Source organism: Bufo bufo, chromosome 5 (assembly GCF_905171765.1).
Source record: "Bufo bufo chromosome 5, aBufBuf1.1, whole genome shotgun sequence".
NCBI lineage: Eukaryota > Metazoa > Chordata > Amphibia > Anura > Bufonidae > Bufo > Bufo bufo.
In genome coordinates, this window is record NC_053393.1 from 193852987 (window position 1) to 193872782 (window position 19796).

The window sequence follows — 19796 nt, forward strand, 5'->3', positions numbered from 1 at the left end:
TGCAACCAATCACTGGTCTCACCAGGGATAATTGCCATGTCATAGTTACAATGCCAGTCTGAATACGGCAATGATGTGAAGAACTACCTCACATGATCGCTGATGTGACTGGCGGCAGTGATCACATGGAGTAATCGGTGAGGTTATCATAGCACCAGAAACTGAGAACCTGGGACTTCCTACCAGACTGGTGGTACTGAAACAGAAGGGGATTCAGGGGGTAAGTAAGGCTTAGTTTTTATAAAAAATTTTGAGGGTCTTGGAAAAACTCTGTAAAGGATTAAAAAAAAATTATATGGCGATGCTAGGGAGGCTCGTCGCCGTCGTAGCTTTCTATTGGCTGCTTCCCCCCGTCGCCGGATGTTTTGATACATGCGACAGGGAGATGCAGCGGCGGCAGTGCGGGGATGAAGAGCGACACAGGTGCCGGGAAGCAGGGTAAGTATAATCTATATTAGGGGCCTGGGCATTGGGAAGGAGGTCATTATAGGGGTTGGATAACCCTTTTAAAACTACATGTTTAAGTACCTTCCTTTCCCACCCTAATTGGATGTGCAGATCAAAGATATGCCCTGTATAAAAACAGCGATTAACCTTCAGCTGTTAATAAACTACAAGAAAGTACCAACTGTCTGCAAATCAAAATGTTACATTTTGTCCGTGCTGTTTACATAAGTGGCAATAACAGCTACAAAAGTAGGCTTAAAAAGTCAAGATTATTGGATTTTGCTTTAAAAAAAACAAAAAAATTTTTTTGTAGACTTGTCTTTTTTTCCCTTTTTTCAGTGCACTTCTGGGGTTGCAGTTGCTTGATGAGAGGTCCTCCAGATCATGTGAGTAAAAAGGAAGAATAAGCTGAAAATGACACTGGAGAGCAGCCTTTTTTGCATTGCTATAGTTAAAATAATGGAGAATATTACTCCAGATATTTATATTTTTCTAATTTATGGGATACCTCCTTTAACAGAGAATATATCTTTTTTATTACACAAATTCAAATTCTTTTAGGTCATAAATCGTCCATAGAGAAGAGCAGCTACAAAAACAGCCTATGTCTCTGGAGGACCCAGCACATCTGTATGATAGCATGTAGTGCCTCAGTTTGCCTTGTGATGGAGCCGCAGGGGTATGGGGTACTTGCTGCTAAGTTACATTGCTGGAGGCTCCAGCAGTGGCATACACTGTGATCAGCTTATTTTTCAACTGTTTCTATGTATGGTTACCTTGATAAATACAGAACATTCTACTTCTGCGACTTTCTGCAGGACATGCCCTGGGAAAACCCATGATTATGAGATTTTTCCATGCAATGTTTTTGCTATGAACTTCCCAATGTGTTACCTTTGTATATATTCTTCAGCCACATATAATTAAGTGGATTGCTGTTGTTGCTTTACGTATCCATTTTCAAATTATAGCCTGTAGTGTAGCAATGGTTGAGGAAGCTTTATTTTCAGCTAAATATAAAGTGCCTTGTATGAAATATCACCGCAGGCAGCTAATGGTGGCTAATAGCTGAGCCATTTCTATACATCTGGGCTGATTTCCAAATAGTTTCAGAAAAACTGATTTTAATATGATATTAACCAGAGCCTGGAGGCCAAAAGTACAGCGAATGTGTGCTTAGGAAGTCTTAACATAATCCATAAACAGCATGGATTGAATAGAAGTGATGAGTGGGCAGCGTATCGACCTGATGCTCTGTTTCTCTACAAGAGGGCAAGATGCAGTAATATAAAGCTTTGTGATAAAGTAGTATGCAGTATATGCCATATGTGTGTGGTCATTATATACTGTATATACAGTTGAAACCAGAAGTTTACATACACTATATAAAAAGACACATGCATGTTTTTCTCAATATCTGACATGAAATCAGAATAAACCTTTCCTGTTTTTGGTCATTTTGAATTACCATAATTATTATTATTTGCCAAATGCCAGAATAATGAGAGAGATAATGTTTTAAGGCATTTTATTACTTTCTGCAATGTCAAAAGTTTACATACCGTACAGACCAAAAGTTTGGACACACCTTCTCATTCAAAGAGTTTTCTTTATTTTCATGACTATGAAGGCATCAAAACTATGAATTAATACATGTGGAATTATATACATAACAAACAAGTGTGAAACAACTGAAAATATGTCATATTCTAGGTTCTTCAAAGTAGCCACCTTTTGCTTTGATTACTGCTTTGCACACTCTTGATGAGCTTCAAGAGGTAGTCCCCTGAAATGGTCTTCCAACAGTCTTGAAGGAGTTCCCAGAGATGCTTAGCACTTGTTGGCCCTTTTGCCTTCACTCTGCGGTCCAGCTCACCCCAAACCATCTCGATTGGGTTCAGGTCCAGTGACTGTGGAGGCCAGGTCATCTGGCGCAGCACCCCATCACTCTCCTTCATGGTCAAATACCCCTTACTTTCAAAGTTTTCCCAATTTTTTGGCTGACTGACTGACCTTCATTTCTTAAAGTAATGATGGCCACTCGTTTTTCTTTACTTAGCTGATTTTTTCTTGCCATAATACAAATTCTAACAGTCTATTCAGTAGGACTATCAGATGTGTATCCACCTGACTTCTCCTCAACGCAACTGATGGTCCCAACCCTATTATTTATAAGTTAAGAAATCCCACTTATTAAACCTGACAGGGCACACCTGTGAAGTGAAAACCATTTCAGGGGACTACCTCTTGAAGCTCATCAAGAGAATGCCAAGAGTGTGCAAAGCAGTAATCAAAGCAAAAGGTGGCTACTTTGAAGAACCTAGAAAATGACATAGTTTCAGTTGTTTCACACTTGTTTGTTATGTATATAATTCCACATGTGTGGATGCCATAGTTTTGATGCCTTCAGTGTGAATCTACAATTTTCATAGTCATGAAAATAAAGAAAACTCTTTGAATGAGAAGGTGTGTCCAAACTTTTGGTCTGTACTGTACATTTCATTACTATTTGGTACCATTGCCCTTAAACTGTATGACTTGGGTCAAACGTTTTGTATATCCTACCACAGGCTTCTCACAATAGTTGGTCGGAATTTCGGCCCATTCCTCCTGACAAAACTGGTGTAACTGAGCCATGTTTGTTGGTCTCCCTGCTCGCACCTGCCTTTTCAGCTTTGCCCATACATTTTTAATAGGATTGAGATCAGGGCTTTGTGATGGCCACTCCAAAACATTGACTTTGTTATCCTTAAGCCACTTTGTAACCAGTTTGGCAGTATGCTTCGGGTCATTGTCCATTTGGAAGATCCAAGCTTTAACTTCCTGGCTAATATCTTGAGATGTTGCTTCTGTATTTCCACATAATCTTCTTTCCTCATGATGCCATCTATTTTGTGAAGTGCACTAGTCCCTCCTGCAGCAAAACAACCCCACAACATGATGCTGCCACCCTCGTGGTTCACAGTTGGGTTGGTGTTCTTAAGCTTCCAAGCTTCTCCCTTTTTCCTCCAAACAAAACGATGGTCATTATGGCCAAAAAGTTCAATTTTAGTTTTGTCAGACCACAGGACATGTCTCCAAAAATGTAGGTCTTTGTTCCTGTGTGCATTTGCAAACATAAATCTGTCTGTTTTTTGTTTCTTTTGGAGTAATGGCTTCTTCCTGGCAGAGTGGCCTGTCAGCCCATGTTGATACAATACTCGTTTCACTGTGGATATTGATACAATCTTACCAGCTTCCGCCATCATCTTCACAAGGTCTTTTGCTTTTGTTCTTGGGTTGATATGCACATGTCGAACTAAAGCACGTTCATCTCTGGGACACAGAACCCGTCTCCTTCCTGAGCGGTATGATGGCTGGACATTCCCATCTTGTTTGTACTTGCATATAATTGTTTATTCAGATAAACGAGACACCTTCAGGTATCTTGAAATTGCACCCAAGGTTGAGCCAGACTTGTGCAAGTCCACAATTCTCTTCCTGATATCTTGGCTGATTTCTTTAGACTTTCCCATGATGCTACACAAAGAAGCAATGTGTTTCAGGTGTGCATTTAAATACATTCACAGGTGTGTCTCTAATTAACTGGGATGTTGCCAACAAACCTAACAGAAGCTTCCAAACACATGACATCATCATATGGGCAGTCCAGAAATGTTTAAAGGCATAGTAATCTTAGTGTATGTAAACTTTTGACATTGCAGAAAGTAATAAAAATGCCTTAAAACCTTCTCTCTCTCATTATTCTGGCATTTGGCAAATAATAATAATTATGGTAATCCTAATTGACCAAAAACAGGAAAAGTTTATTCTGATTTCATGTCAGATATTGAGAAAAACATGCATATGTGTCTTTTTATATAGTGTATGTAAACTTCTGGTTTCAACTGTGTGTATATATATATATATATATATCCCAAAAAACGAGGCGGCAGTTCAGAATAGCGTGAAAGGGTGAAGACCCCAAACTTTAATCCCCCAGTAACATTTCGGCCTACTCAATGAGGCCTTTGTCAAGCTATACAACAGTGTAATCACAGGGTATATATACCCAAAAACAGGTGCAATCAAATCACATGATACAAATTAGTAAAACCACATGATGCAAAAAGTGCTCAATCACGTGACATCACAATCAATTACAATAAATACATTTGGTCACAAAAATACATAAAAAACATCAATAGTTGAATAAAGTAGTTGAGTAAGGTGTAAAACAAAAGTGCTGTAAGTATACATTAATCCTCTCATATCCCAATTATGGATTCAAAGGCCTGTATAAAAATGTAAATGTGCAAAAGAGCTTGGTCCAAGTAATGAAAGGGTTAAAAGCCATAATCTATAACAAAAATGATACAGCCGTATCCCATTAATATATTAAAATAGCATCGCATACCATTGGTGGTTCAGTGTAGCCGCGAGTATCTGCCGTCTCCATCCGCACTGTGCGCATGCGCCGAGCCCGACAGTCAGTCCCGTTCTCCCCAGCTCCGGCTGCGTAACCACGTTCACACGCTCACCCGATCTGCGGCGTAGTGACGTGGAACGCAACGCTCATATCGCAAGGAGAGGAGGGAGCGGACCATGTGACTCAGCGGCATCCAACCAGCAACAGAGGGGACGTCCAGTGCCATAGTGACACAGAATGTATATATACACACTCCAAATCAGACATCAGTGGGAGCATCTAGATGATCGCATATAGCGAACATGAATCCAATCATATCAAACATATCCATGAACTTCAGGAAAGCATGGGGGCACGTCTTGTGTTATTAGGGGCAACCATCATGGTGTCCCTGCTTAACACATGGACCAGACTGTTGACCTCCAGGCCACCAGTGGGCAATTAGAGGTCCAATACCGTGTCCCCCATAATCCCCACATTCAAATCAACTCCTACAGGTGGCAGAGGTGGGATTAACCCTTCCCTCTATACTACAGTGTATCATGGTGTCACTTAAGAGGGGAGCAATCAAGCTCCATCCACTCTTATTATATTTATGAAGACTGTCAAAGTATATACTATGATCAGCCCCACGGACATTCGATCACCACCACTGTAGACATCAAAACGTCATCTGCTCATCCAAAATTATCATCATACGAAGTACAGCACACTCCCAGATGTGACCACTGATGTCCACAATTTCTTCTTATGGTAAATAAGGCCATATTCGCGGAAACAAGGAACCACTTCCGGCTTCGCTAGCTAAAAGAAGACAAAGGGCCTTTAGTATACCCAAGAGTTCTATAAAAGATAGAAGAAGAAAAAAATCAGGTCAGCATGTCAAAGGTTAACACTGTTGCATATTTCCAATAACAGGCTGAACAAATCAGATCCCCCACACTCTCGGAGTCGACTGCACCTCCTAACTACGTAAATCCCATCTACATTCCGTATTCAAGCCATCTGGCTTAAGTGTGCGCAACCGGTGGATCCATACTATTTTGCGCTGTTTTAATAATAACTCTCTATTACCTCCTCTTTTAAGAAGGGGAATATGATCGATAATCCTAAATTTGAGATCCTTCTCCCTGTGCCCAACATCCGCAAAATGCTTGGACACAGGGAGATCCTTCCTTTTCTGTTGTATCGCGTACCTGTGTTAGTTAAACCTGGTCTTTACATCCAAAGTGGTCTCTCCAACATAGAGGAGACCACACGGACACAGCAGTAGATATATAACAAATGCACTGTTGCATGTCAAAAAGTGGTGGATCTCGAACTGGGTCTTCAACGTGGGATGTATAAATTTGTCTCCTTTCAACATATAGCTGCAATTGACGCAGCTTAAACATGGATAACATCCATTTCTTTTAGGACCTATATATGTCTGAATAAATGTTTTATCACCAGCCACATCCGCTCTAACCAATTAATTACCCCTGCTATTTGGTAACTACCTTCTGTATATGTGGAAATGAACGGTACCCTATCAGGGATATGTTTGTTAATTACCTCAGAGTGGTTAGACCCCAAAGTGTCCAGATGTCTCTGGACCAACTTTTTGGGGTAACCTCTACGGGTAAATTTATCAGACATCTCTGACAATCTAAGATCACATACTTCTGGATCCCTTACAATTCGCTGAACATGGAGGAATTGGCTAGGTGGCAACGATTTGATCATGGAGCGCAGGTGACAACTCTCATATCTTAATAGTTTGTTGCAATCAGTTAGTTTAGTAAAAAGATCAGTCATTAACTTATTCTCCTGAATCTTTACCATGGTGTCCAGAAATTGAACCTGCTCGGTGGAGTAAGTAAGGGTAAACTGAATCTCAGGGTCCATCCCATTGAGAAAATGGTGAAACTCAGCCAACTCTTCCTCAGTGCCATTCCAAATGACAAACACATCATCTATGTATCTGCACACAATCAGACTGTGCTGCTGCGGTATTTGCAAGTATATATATATATATATATATATATATACACAGTACAGACCAAAAGTTTGGACACACCTTCTCATTCAAAGAGTTTTCTTTATTTTCATGACTATGAAAATTGTAGATTCACATTGAAGGCATCAAAACTATGAATTAACACATGTGGAATTATATACATAACAAACAAGTGTGAAACAACTGAAAATATGTCATATTCTAGGTTCTTCAAAGTAGCCACCTTTTGTTTGATTACTGCTTAGCACACTCTTGGCATTCTCTTGATGAGCTTCAAGAGGTAGTCCCCTAAAATGGTTTTCACTTCACAGGTGTGCCCTGTCAGGTTTAATAAGTGGGATTTCTTGCCTTAAAAATGGGGTTGGGACCATCAGTTGCATTGAGGAGAAGTCAGGTGGATACACAGCTGATAGTCCTACTGAATAGACTGTTAGAATTGGTATTATGGCAAGAAAAAAAGCAGCTAAGTAAAGAAAAACGAGTGGCCATCATTACTTTAAGAAATGAAGGTTAGTCAGTCAGCCGAAAAATTGGGAAAACTTTGAAAGTAAGGGGTATTTGACCATGAAGGAGAGTGATGGGGTGCTGCGCCAGATGACCTGGCCTCCACAGTCACCGGACCTGAACCCAATCGAGATGGTTTGGTGTGAGCTGGACCGCAGAGTGAAGGCAAAAGGGCCAACAAGTGCTAAGCATCTCTGGGAACTCCTTCAAGACTGTTGGAAGACCATTTCAGGGGACTACCTCTTGAAGCTCATCAAGAGAATGCCAAGAGTGTGCAAAGCAGTAATCAAAGCAAAAGGTGGCTACTTTGAAGAACCTAGAATATGACATATTTTCAGTTGTTTCACACTTGTTTGTTATGTATATAATTCCACATGTGTTTATTCATAGTTTTGATGCCTTCATAGTCATGAAAATAAAGAAAACTCTTTGAATGAGAAGGTGTGTCCAAACTTTTGGTCTGTACTGTATATATATATATATATATATACACTCACCTAAAGAATTATTAGGAACACCATACGAATACGGTGTTGGACCCCCTTTTGCCTTCAGAACTGCCTTAATTCTACGTGGCATTGATTCAACAAGGTGCTGATAGCATTCTTTAGAAATGTTGGCCCATATTGATAGGATAGCATCTTGCAGTTGATGGAGATTTGAGGGATGCACATCCAGGGCACGAAGCTCCCGTTCCACCACATCCCAAAGATGCTCTATTGGGTTGAGATCTGGTGACTGTGGGGGCCATTTTAGTACAGTGAACTCATTGTCATGTTCAAGAAACCAATTTGAAATGATTCGAGCTTTGTGACATGGTGCATTATCCTGCTGGAAATAGCCATCAGAGGATGGGTACATGGTGGTCATGAAGGGATGGACATGGTCAGAAACAATGCTCAGGTAGCCCGTGGCATTTAAACGATGCCCAATTGGCACTAAAGGGCCTAAAGTGTGCCCAGAAAACATCCCCCACACCATTACACCATCACCACCAGCCTGCACATTGGTAACAAGGCATGATGGATACATGCTCTCATTCTGTTTACGCCAAATTTGGACTCTACCATTTGAATGTCTCAACAGAAATCGAGACTCATCAGACCAGGCAACATTTTTCCTTTCTTCAACAGGCCAATTTTGGTGAGCTCGTGCAAATTGTAGCCTCTCTTTCCTATTTGTAGTGGAGATGAGTGGTACCCGGTGGGGTCTTCTGCTGTTGTAGCCCATCCGCCTCAAGGTTGTGCGTGTTGTGGCTTCACAAATGCTTTGCTGCATACCTCGGTTGTAATGAGTGGTTATTTCAGTCAACGTTGCTCTTCTATCAGCTTGAATCAGTCGGCCCATTCTCCTCTGACCTCTAGCATCCACAAGGCATTTTTGCCCACAGGACTGCCGCATACTGGATGTTTTTCCCTTTTCACACCATTCTTTGTAAACCCTAGAAATGGTTGTGCGTGAAAATCCCAGTAACTGAGCAGATTGTGAAATACTCAGACCGGCCCGTCTGGCACCAACAACCATGCCAAGCTCAAAATTGCTTAAATCACCTTTCTTTCCCATTCTGACATTCAGTTTGGAGTTCAGGAGATTGTCTTGACCAGGACCACCCCCCTAAATTCATTGAAGCAACTGCCATGTGATTGGTTGACTAGATAATCGCATTAATGAGAAATAGAACAGGTGTTCCTAATAATTCTTTAGGTGAGTGTATATATATATATATATTGTAGAAAGGCGCAAAGGTCCCTCATTGACGGAAGGTATGTGTCACAGAGATTCCTGGCCTCGGTGATGTAAGAGCCGGTAATTTCATGTCAGTGGCAGCTAGTGCTAGCTGACATGGTTTTGCTATTTAGTATGGCTGTAAAGCCGATCCGGGCCAGCTCTTACTGGGAGCAGCCAAAGTGCAGGGTGGGTGGCTGCTTCCCACGTTCCAGGCCGGGTCTTGGTTTGGGCTATAAAACACAAGCAGCACTGTCAGGTGGTGGGAATTTACTCCTCTCTGACAGTGAAGCTCTGTCATTCTCTGTGTTGGGACCTGGGAGTTTGGCCCTGGGTAAAGGCCTGCTACCTTGTTGGCGTGAGAGCAGGTGGTTTCTGCTATGTCCAAGGACTTCTGCATTTCTGCATGGTGTGAACAAACACCAGACTCAAGGTCACTGTTTTCCTTGAAACTGACTTTTTGTTTTGCTTATCCTTATGTGTGAATAAACACCGAACTGTTTAAAGGGGTTATCCGAGTTATGGGAAAAAAAATAAAACCTAACAAAATTAATCAGGATATACATATACATTAGTCAAGCTTGATTTTTTGAAAAAAGAACGATTCTTACACCTTTTCCAGGTTCTGTTATTGCTGTGTTTACATGCAGCAGTAACAACAATGACTCATCTCTCCCTCATGAATATTTGTGGGAGGGGTTGATCTGTTATATTTGTGGGAGGGGTTGAGCTATTAGCCGCAGTTAGAAAGTTGGAGGTAGCCGCGGCACAAGTGAGGATCGCGCATGCGCGATCAACTCACAGCCGCACGGACTGTAATGCAGAGAGGTGGGGGCGTGGCCAAGGCTGATGACGTTCCGTTGACATGGCTTAGTCACTCCGACAAGCAGAGAGCTCCATGTCAACGGAACGTCACAGCTGATGACGTGGGCGGTCACATGACTGTTTAGTGTAGCAGAGAAACGGCACAAGATAGGTACAGTATGTGATTTAGGAAAACTAAGGTATAGGAGAAATAAAGCCATAAAGATAAGGTTAAGTTAACTCGGATAACCCCTTTAAGTTAAAGACGTTGTCGTTGCCTCTTTACTGCGTCCGCAAGCCTGTCTACCAGAGCAAATTCCCACAACATATATATATATATATACAGTGTATATACGTGTCAAAAGTATGAATTTGTGTTTTTATTGTAAAACTTAGGCCTAAATACTTTTTGTGGTCTGACTTTTAAGGATACAATAAAAACTAAAGATGTAAAGAAAACCATACTGTTAGAAAGTATTATTGCTCTAGTAACACAATGGCCACCAGTGCTCTCACTAACAAAGGTGAATGAATTTTATATATATAGTACTGTGATTCCCAGAACTTGAAGGCTATTTTAAATGACACATGGAGAGCTGCAAAGAGTCTACCGTGATGATATAAAGGATAGATTTATAATAGCTTTTAACCATGGGTACATTGATTGAAAAGATAATTCAGGTGTTAGTGTGGCTTCACATCACATTTTATGTCTCTGTTTGACATACACATCAGGAAAAAAAAAAGGTACAAAAACGCAGCACACCACGTTCTTGTATCCTGCACAGTCTGGTAAAAAAAAGTATACTTTTTTTTTTTTTTTTATAGTAAAAAAAATGTATACTTTTTTTTTTACAGTGGAACTCTATGGGGAACGGATGCCACTGTATGGCATCAGTCTGAGGCATGCTTTTAACGTACACGTTTTTTGTATACATTAAACGGAAAGGGAAAAACGTAATGTGAACCCACCCTATTGGACAGGAATTTTTAGCCAAATCTGTATCCAACCCTTTTCAAGATTGTAACGGTCAAGACAGCGTTAGTAAATGACAGTGACAGCAATATACAGTATATGGGTAAATACATGGTAGCCAATGACAAAAAAACGCCTGTATAAAAACACACTGCACTACTGGAATTTTCTTTGTTAAAGAACAGTGAGAAATGCCATATGAAGTGTCTTTTGAACTGTAAAATTGAGAATTGTCATTTTGATTGATTTGAGTAAAACGAATCCCAAAAGCTTTGGATTTGATGTTTTTGGGAAATTTGTAACAAATTTGATTAGTTTAGAATCCATTTCTTCATCTGTACCTTATTATTTGTACTTAAAGGGTTTTTTTATGGGTCAGGGCCGATTCTTGATTATAAGCTGCTCTTTATTTATAGACTACATATGAGTGGAGCATAGGAGCATTTCCTTGCTCCGATGCTCCCTTGTCACGCTGCATCGCACAGAGCTAGGATCTGATTGTTTTGTGCTGGTGACGTACCGGGCATAGTTGGCAGCATTGGAGAACACCCCTCTGTGACGGTAAGATCACCAGGCTCACTGCTAGGTAGAAGTCTCTGCTTAGCATAGTGATGAGAAGCCCAGTATGTAACAGGCACAAAACAAACAGATCCTTGCTCTGTGCAATGCAGCGTGACAAGGGGGAGCATCAGAGCAAGGAAATGCTCCTATGCTCCACTTAATGTAGTCTATAAATAAAGAGCAGCTTATAACCATAAATTGGTCCTGAACCCGGAAAACCCCTTTAAGGATGGTAAATGCACAACTATCAGGGGTGTAGTTAAACAGGTGTCAATTATTCTGGGTTTACCCAATACAGTGGTATGCTGCATGTAAACCTAACTAAAACAACTCTGCTAGCATTAGTTTTTAGTGGGATTGTGATTTTTCTAAAAACATAAAGGGGTCTTAATAAGCAGACCTCTACATCCAGCACCAGTCTAAATGTAAGACAGCTTCCTTGCTGACTTACATATAGACCATTTTCTACGCCTAAAACAGGCTAGAAAATGATGAATGAGATGGGCCTGCTGGCGGGGAAAAGTCACAGATTGCGGCAATCTGTGCCAGAAATACAGCTAATATAGGCGTATTTCTGGATTATAAATGTTCCCAGAACTGTTTTACTATTGAAAAAGGCAAGCGGCACATTACATGAAATAACATGCTGTTTGTTTATTCCCATTAATGGAAGCCCAGCATTATTAATCCTTGCCTGCGGACACCTTTCATGTTTTGCAGATGAACTGAGAGTAGAGTAAGAGTACAGCCACATGTGCAGGTTTTATATGTAGTTTTTGAATCAAACTCAAGTGAGTGTGCATCATAAAAGGAGAATAAGTATTAAGGAAAGATACTACTTCTCTTTTTTTTTTTATCCACTCCTGGTTTTGGCTTCAAAAACTTTATAAAAAGTCCTGCACATAGCCACACCCTATGGGTGTTGCAGCTTTGGCAATAATATGATATAGGTGGTTCTTTTTATTCTCAGAACTATGGCTCTGTATGTGATTGATCCTACCTTGGGACATAAATATACACACAGGACATATACTTCCTACTGGCCATCATGTAACATCTGGCCATGGTGATTTTTGCTAAAAAACTAAACAAAAACACACCAACAAAAAATGAAAAAAGATGTAGTATTAAATCACACTTTTGGCAGTAAGAGACCAGATAAACTATTCACCACTCCTTAAACTAACTCCTGTCTCCTCTGATGACCCTCATCTAAAATGAAGTGAGATAGGAGGAGATGGCCCCATTTTTTTTTATCATAAAGGTTTGTTTCCAGAACTAAGATTTAGCTTTCCTTTGAGAAACAAGAGTTATTTTCTCTTTTTAAAGCTTCACATTTCAGCCAAATGACAACTTCAATGAAAACGACCCTTAAATCTGTAGTGAATCATTATTGGGAAGATGTGCAAGGTCAAGTAATACAAAAGACATCTGTACTTTACTTGTGAACCACTTACTTGTAGATTACTGTTCTCTCTTTGTGCTCCACACATGAAAGTCTTTAAATCACAAGTTGAAAAACAGTCAAAGAAATTGCAGTCTTTATCAGATGTACATTTCTGCTCCAGTATGTTCCGCATTTTGGGTTCAAAAAATACCATATCCATATCAATGGCCACCACCTGCAACCAATAACATAAATGAAAGACTTAGTCATTTTTATTCTTCATGACAACCTTTACATGTCACATTCCTTGGTCTACGATATGAAAGAATCATTGATTTTGAACTTTACTAGGTGAGGTGAATAGTAGGTCTGTTTTTTACATTTCATGTGCACTGAGAAAGAAGGTATAATATAACCATTTATACAACAGAGAATATGATGTCCATTGAATGTCTGTCAGCCATGAACAGGATCAAATTCTGCTGAGTGCTTTTTGCTGGAAACTGTAGATTAAAGAACCTTCCACTTTCTAAATTACCCTTGAGAGAGACCTATTGGACAATACAACTATCAATATAGATGACTCTATATCAGAATCTGTATTACTGTATATTGCAAGTCTTACTTTTCTCAAAAGAGATGTCACTTGGTATCTAATGGTCACGGCACCATTCTCTGTTGAGCTTTTGGCATGCAAAACCGTTGAACCGGTTTCATGAGTAATCATTGAAACCCAGTTCCTTCTAGAGTAAAACATATTTAGGACGTCTACGGAAAACTTCTCGAAAAATTGTTTACTAGAGCGATGGTCCTCCCAAAGTAGCTTGCCAGCATGCACAGTATATTAGCACATCATGAAATGTAAAGTCTTCACAAAGAGGTTTCACTGCATGATAAATTTCTCCCTCCAGACCCTTTTTTACAAAGGCAACATAGTGTAATGTTTGGTCCAGCCCTGGCCATTAGAAGCTTGAGTTCTTATTTGGAACTGTTTTGCTTGTGACCATATTGCAATTAGTATAGTGTAGAGTATTCTGTATGTAAACCGATGTTACGTGCAGCTTAGGGTCATAAACTGGGCCAAGCTTCGCTTTCCAAGATGAGCAGCTGAAATTCCAGAATGATGACAACATCTCAAGTGAGAAGATTTTACTGATTATACAAGCTAACTTTCAGCTTTATCTACTGTGTATGTGTACACAATGATTCCAATATTTTTATGTGTCACTGACTTAACCTATATGTAACTTTTTCCATTCTTTCTTGTGCATATTTACGTATAAATAGTTTATTGGAGTAGTTTATAATGTAGCAGACAAGTGCCTGACTTATAAAGGACATGCAATGTTTTGTACCCCAAAAATACAGTTGGGACGCTAATGACACCTTGACCTGACATACAATGTTTAAGGGGATTTCTAAGACTGAAATGTCGCGAACTGGTTTTAATGTGAAATTCCTTCGATTTTGTGCTGGGGCTCTGCTAGAAAGTGTTCGGTCCTATACCAAACTTTTGAATAGGGCCCACCTCACTGAAGCCTTTGCTCACTCCTAGAGTAGACATTTCTGCAGGGTCCGCACATAAACCTAGAATAGGCTATATGCAGGAGCTGTCAGCTGTGACTGGTTCTTAAAGCTGCCGTACACATTCAATAGCTGTCGGCTGAACGATCATTCTCCAAATCTATCTCTCCCGACTCCCCATACACATATACATTTGGTTCAGCCAAAAATGTCTATGTATTCAACGGGAAGAGAGGCAAAAGCCACAGCCAGACATCTCCCTCGCAAAACAAAAAAAGGATTGCTTGAAAATATTAACTTCAATGCATTCTCGGTGGGTTCGGCTGACAATACATGTTGCCTGCTCCCACCCCATATTTCTGCCTGACATCCTGTGCATGTGTCCCGCCTGATCCTCTTAGCTCATCCCTAGCAGTCGCACACAAAGTCCTGATACATGATAGCTTCAGGACCTTGTAGGCATGGCTCTGAAGTGGCTTCGGAGCCTGTGGACACACTGGATTATGGGCCTGGTTGCTACTGCTGCAGCCCCTCTAGTTAGATCACTGAGTTTGTGATATTTTTTATTATTTCCCTGGTGTATTTTGTATCTAAGCACCCAGGTGCGGTGTGTTCCACAACAGCTTCATTTATCTCTTCAGCTGCAATCCCCAGGCAGGTGATCAGGTAAATTGAGAATTCTGTACAACCATAAGAAAAACTGTGAAGCCCTCAAATACCTCCTAGGCCAACTATTTATTGCTTTATATACCATAAAGGTTATTATTTATGGATTCTTATGGGTGACTGGCCATATTAAAGATATTTTCAAAGGTATAACATTAATGGTCAATCATTAGGATAGGCCTTCAATGTGTGATCTAACCCCTGAAACCCAGACAAATCAGGAGAACATAGGGGCCCTTGGTAATTGCTAGAGTGCCTCTGCCTCCTCTTTTATAGAATGGTTGGAGCACACAAGTGCATCTTTGAGAACAGAGTGGTAATACAGGGGTGCCACTGGCACTGAATGCTACCCCATGAGCAACATACCAGGAAGTATATTCAGGAGACCTGATTGCTTACTATGGGCACTAAGCACCTCTCCTCCTTGTATTCACCCAAACCAGTAGGTACAGATGTAGCAAGCATTATTTTGACACCAGCTGCACCAGGATGTTCACTTTAACAGGAATTGTTGTATTACTGTAATGTGTTTTTGTTGAGTTAAAGGGGTTGTTCATTCCTTGGAAAGATCCTTCAGCGTCGCCGGACCTGGAAAGGAATCATTCCTGGTAAGTATCATTCCCTCAGCAGGTCCAGCCACAGATCTGGTCACTCTGGGGGATTTGCCCTTGAGGCCCTCACGAGTGAACAACCCCTTTAAGCCAGTCAAAATAATGGTGGCTACAGCTGTATATACTTATTAAACAAATGGCACATTAGGAGTGACCACTGAATAACCAAATATAGTCAAAGGACCACTGGACCAGGGATTAGAATAGATGGCTGGCCCTATGTGTAAGCAGTATATAAAGTAAGCTATTGCAGCCTAGATCTTTTAATATCTTAAAGCCACTGATCTTTAAAGACTTATAAAACGCTGCAGTCAGATTTTCATTTTGGCTGTAGGATGTTTTATGATCTGTCATAGGAAGATGATAAAGTATTGATCACAGGGCTGATAGCTAGGAGCCCCAGCAATTCAGAGAACAGGGTCCTTCTGCTATCCATATTGATATTACGGTACTTCACATTATTTTATACAGCACTGACACAATTTCAAAACTGAGAATTTGAATAGACACTGAAGATAGATGCTGCACTATTCTAGGCTAACACCATTTTTCACGGACCAGAATAATGTTTCCATTAGGCAATTAGAATTGGTTTCTTTCTGTTTGCTATGGAGTTGCTTTGATTATACTCAAAGTGAGACAAATGCAGGACGCGAAGCCAAGGACGATCTGGAATGTGTAACAAGCAATACGTTAATTATGTTAATTGAAGCAAGGCTTCAATAATCCAGCTTTCTCTCCATCAAATAGAATCTTTTAAGCTCAATCCTTACTGGGACCATTACGAAGAAATATTCTGAAAGCTGTTTAACACATAAACGAGCTTTAACTAGCATTAGCAGTCCTCTTCATTTTCCTCAGCATGATTTGAAGTGTTACCAAAGTATCATGCGGGAAATTCATATGAATCTTTCTTTTTTTCCCAGTCAGTCTATTATGGCTAAGGAGTGAAACTAAACTCGTGCAAGTTCTGTCAATAAAAAACTGATATGGTTTCCTCAGTTTTGCTTCAGTTCTATTCAGTGGCCCAGGTTTAGAATCATTCTAAAAAAGTGGCAACTGGGTTTCTAGAATTTTTTCTGACTGGTTTGTAAAAGGGGGTTGGACTTAATGGGAAGGAGCGTGGCTTCACTAGGAATGGAGTATGGCCTACGATGCACCATTTTGTTCGAAAATTGCGTCACAATTGTAATGGAAAATTCTAACTCAAAGTTAGCCAAGGAATAGTTGGTGTAGAGTAAAGCCTATATTACACTGCACAATGTTCGGGCATTGAGAATGTCGATGGATGATATCACATCCATTAGCACTCATTTGTGCTGATTACACAGGTCAACACAAACTGAATGTGGGAGGAATGATTACTACCACAATTAATTATCGGCAGCACCTCCCTGTGTAATCAGAGAGATATGCTGCTGATAATCGGGCATCTTTCATCCCAATGAAAAATGTCTATCAGCCGACAAACGAGAGTTGACTGATTTGCTGCTCGATTATATAGACCAATCATTAGGAACAAGCATTCATATGAATTTTTGTTCCCAATAATTGGCTCGAAAATCATGCGTTCTAATAGGGCTCTTAGACAAAAGTGTCTAGTCATGCCCCACATTTGTCACACAGCCTAAGCCACTGTGATAAATTTGTTGCAAGTCCAGACAGCCTGTCTAAAGGGTATATTAGACACCCCGATCACACAGACGATTGTCGGGAGGGAAGAGTTCCCTTCCGGCAATCGCCTGCTCGCAGAAATCTCCTCAGCAACACGGGGAGGAGAGATCGCTAGGCCATCGCTCCTCCCCATTCTGTACAATAGTTTGCCGGCGGCATATCGTGATTAGACAGCATGTTATGCCGCCATCAAATCCTGATCTTTCAGCATGCTGAAAGATCTGGACTGCCGGATGAACAAGGGTTAATATTGGCGGCAATATTAGACTGGCAGATGATCGCTAACTAGCAATCATCAGGCAGAAAATCTGCCCGTCTAATATAACCTTAAGTTTATACCATCTACAAGATTAGTAAATCTGCCCCAGTGTTTTCTGTGATTCTGTTCTTGTGTTTTCCACACGGCTTTCATTCTTTCGTCACATGTGTGGAAAAAAAACTGAAGAATAACCCACTGCATCTCCTAGCAACCTCAGTGAAAAGCTCAGTCCTTCAGGAGGTTCAGTTTTATTTCACCGACCTGCGTGAAAAACACAAAGCAACGTATGTCTTACATTTGGTTGCATTTTTCACCCAAAAACATGAATTTCTATTAAAAATGCATCAGCCCTTGTACTCTGTGGGCCAGATTTATCATTCCTCTGACAGCTCACTCCACTTTCACATATGGCTAAAGTCAGTTTTAGCCAAGTCAGATTTATGATCGGCCCTTTAAGACTGTAATAAATGTGGTTTGACGGTAGTAGTTTATCCGTCAGTAAGCAGCTTTACAAAAGTCGCACACCTTTACGAAAAAGTCGCACGTCTTTACGAAAAAGTCGCATGTTCTATTAAAAAGTCTCATAAGCATGGTCCTCACTGGAGTGAAATTGCGATTTTTTTTGCGACTTTTTTGCGACTTTTTAAATAGTCCCAATGGTAAATCTGTCTAGAGATTCATTTACATAAGAAAACACGCCCACTTTCAGAAAACTGGCGAGCATAGTGCAGAGCAGAAAAAAGTCACAAATTTTTGCGCAGTTTTAGTGATTGCGCAAAAATTTGCAACTTTTTCACTTCATTATTCTGACTTGAGCTAATGATAAATCTGGCCCTGTGTGTCTTGTATTCAAGTTATTGCTACCAAGTCATTGCCATCTTTTAGTTTTGTAAAGTAATTAATAAAATGTCTAGTTATTTAAAATTGTGCCCAGTTGTCAATTTAGTTATATCATTAGGGAGGAATACCAGGAATAGCACAATGTAGAACTGTAAGGAAAGATTCTTCACTTTTGCAATGTCATGGGGAATAAAACTATTTACTAAACAGCCATGTCAAGATGGCAACAGGTCCTTTTTAAAGGGAACCTGTCACCATGAAAATGCTATCAATCTGCCGACATCATGTTATAGAGCTGGGCTATATATAGTTTTGAGGGGAAAAAATTCAGGATAAGTTGTAACATAACAATTGAAATCCTTGCTCTTTCTATGCTTAGGAGTCCATGGGTGGTCTCACTCATTAACTGTTAGCCTTCCCTGTATAAGACTGCATACAGAGATAGCTGTCAATCACTGAATTAAGACCACCCACTGGACTCCTAAGCATAGAAAGAGTAAAGATTTCAATCGATAAGTTACAACTTATGCTGAATCTTTTCCCACACAATTATACATCAATCTGCTCAGCTCATCCAGCTCTATAACATCTGTAGGCTGCCTGGAGAGCAAACTGCATGTTTCATGTAAAAAGTTATGCCATGATTGACGTAAAAATGAAAATCAGACATCATATGTTACATGACCATCTCTTTCTAACAAAACTAGGGCCACACCTGTACCTCACATGGATCCAGAGATTTCTCCATTCATTGCTCCAGTTGCTCTGCTAGATTTATTTCAGCCTGGCAGCTCACGGGCGTGTCCTTTCTACAATAGCTCTCTCCCTGTAACTGCCACGGCTTCCACCAGAACATATGGCTGATAGCAGCAGAAGATTACTGTGCACATGCGACCACCTCAGTTGGACGAGTAATGAGCAAAAGAATAAACAGCAAGTGGCGCTATACGGATAGATTTCATTGAATAACTCAGTGGCTATACTAAAACATTAATTGCATGCAACTAATCTGAACTCTTTTATGTCTTTTTTAACAGTACATTTTATAGATGCTGAAATGACACATGGCAACGGTCTTGGAAACATTTAGATAATAATTAGATTATGTTATTTGACATAACAGATATTTTCAAAAAGATAAGAAAATCATCTGGAATCAAATTCATACTGGGCCCGATACCCACTCCGTAATTATACTTGTACTATATAGGCTGCAGTAGTTCTCAGTAGTGGCACTCAGGGCTGACTCCAAGTATATTTGGTCAGATGACTGGGACAATTTGGAGACCATACCTTTCATAACATTGAAAAGTGTGGGGCACTTTAATCTAGATTGCTGTGGGATTTGCATTTGCTTTGTTATACCTGATGCTGACTCTGACCCAGGTGGCATCTACAGTATGTCGGCTCC

General features: G+C 40.3%; 1 protein-coding gene across 1 annotated transcript in view; it reads right to left on the bottom strand.

Annotated features, from left to right (window-relative positions):
* Positions 1–19796, bottom strand: part of DIPK1C (divergent protein kinase domain 1C) — an 84873-nt gene that overhangs the window by 12729 nt on the left and 52348 nt on the right. The window contains exon 3 of the mRNA XM_040432447.1: positions 12882–13046. Coding sequence (XP_040288381.1) covers positions 12882–13046 — 165 coding nt within the window. The remainder of the gene's footprint in view (positions 1–12881; positions 13047–19796) is intronic.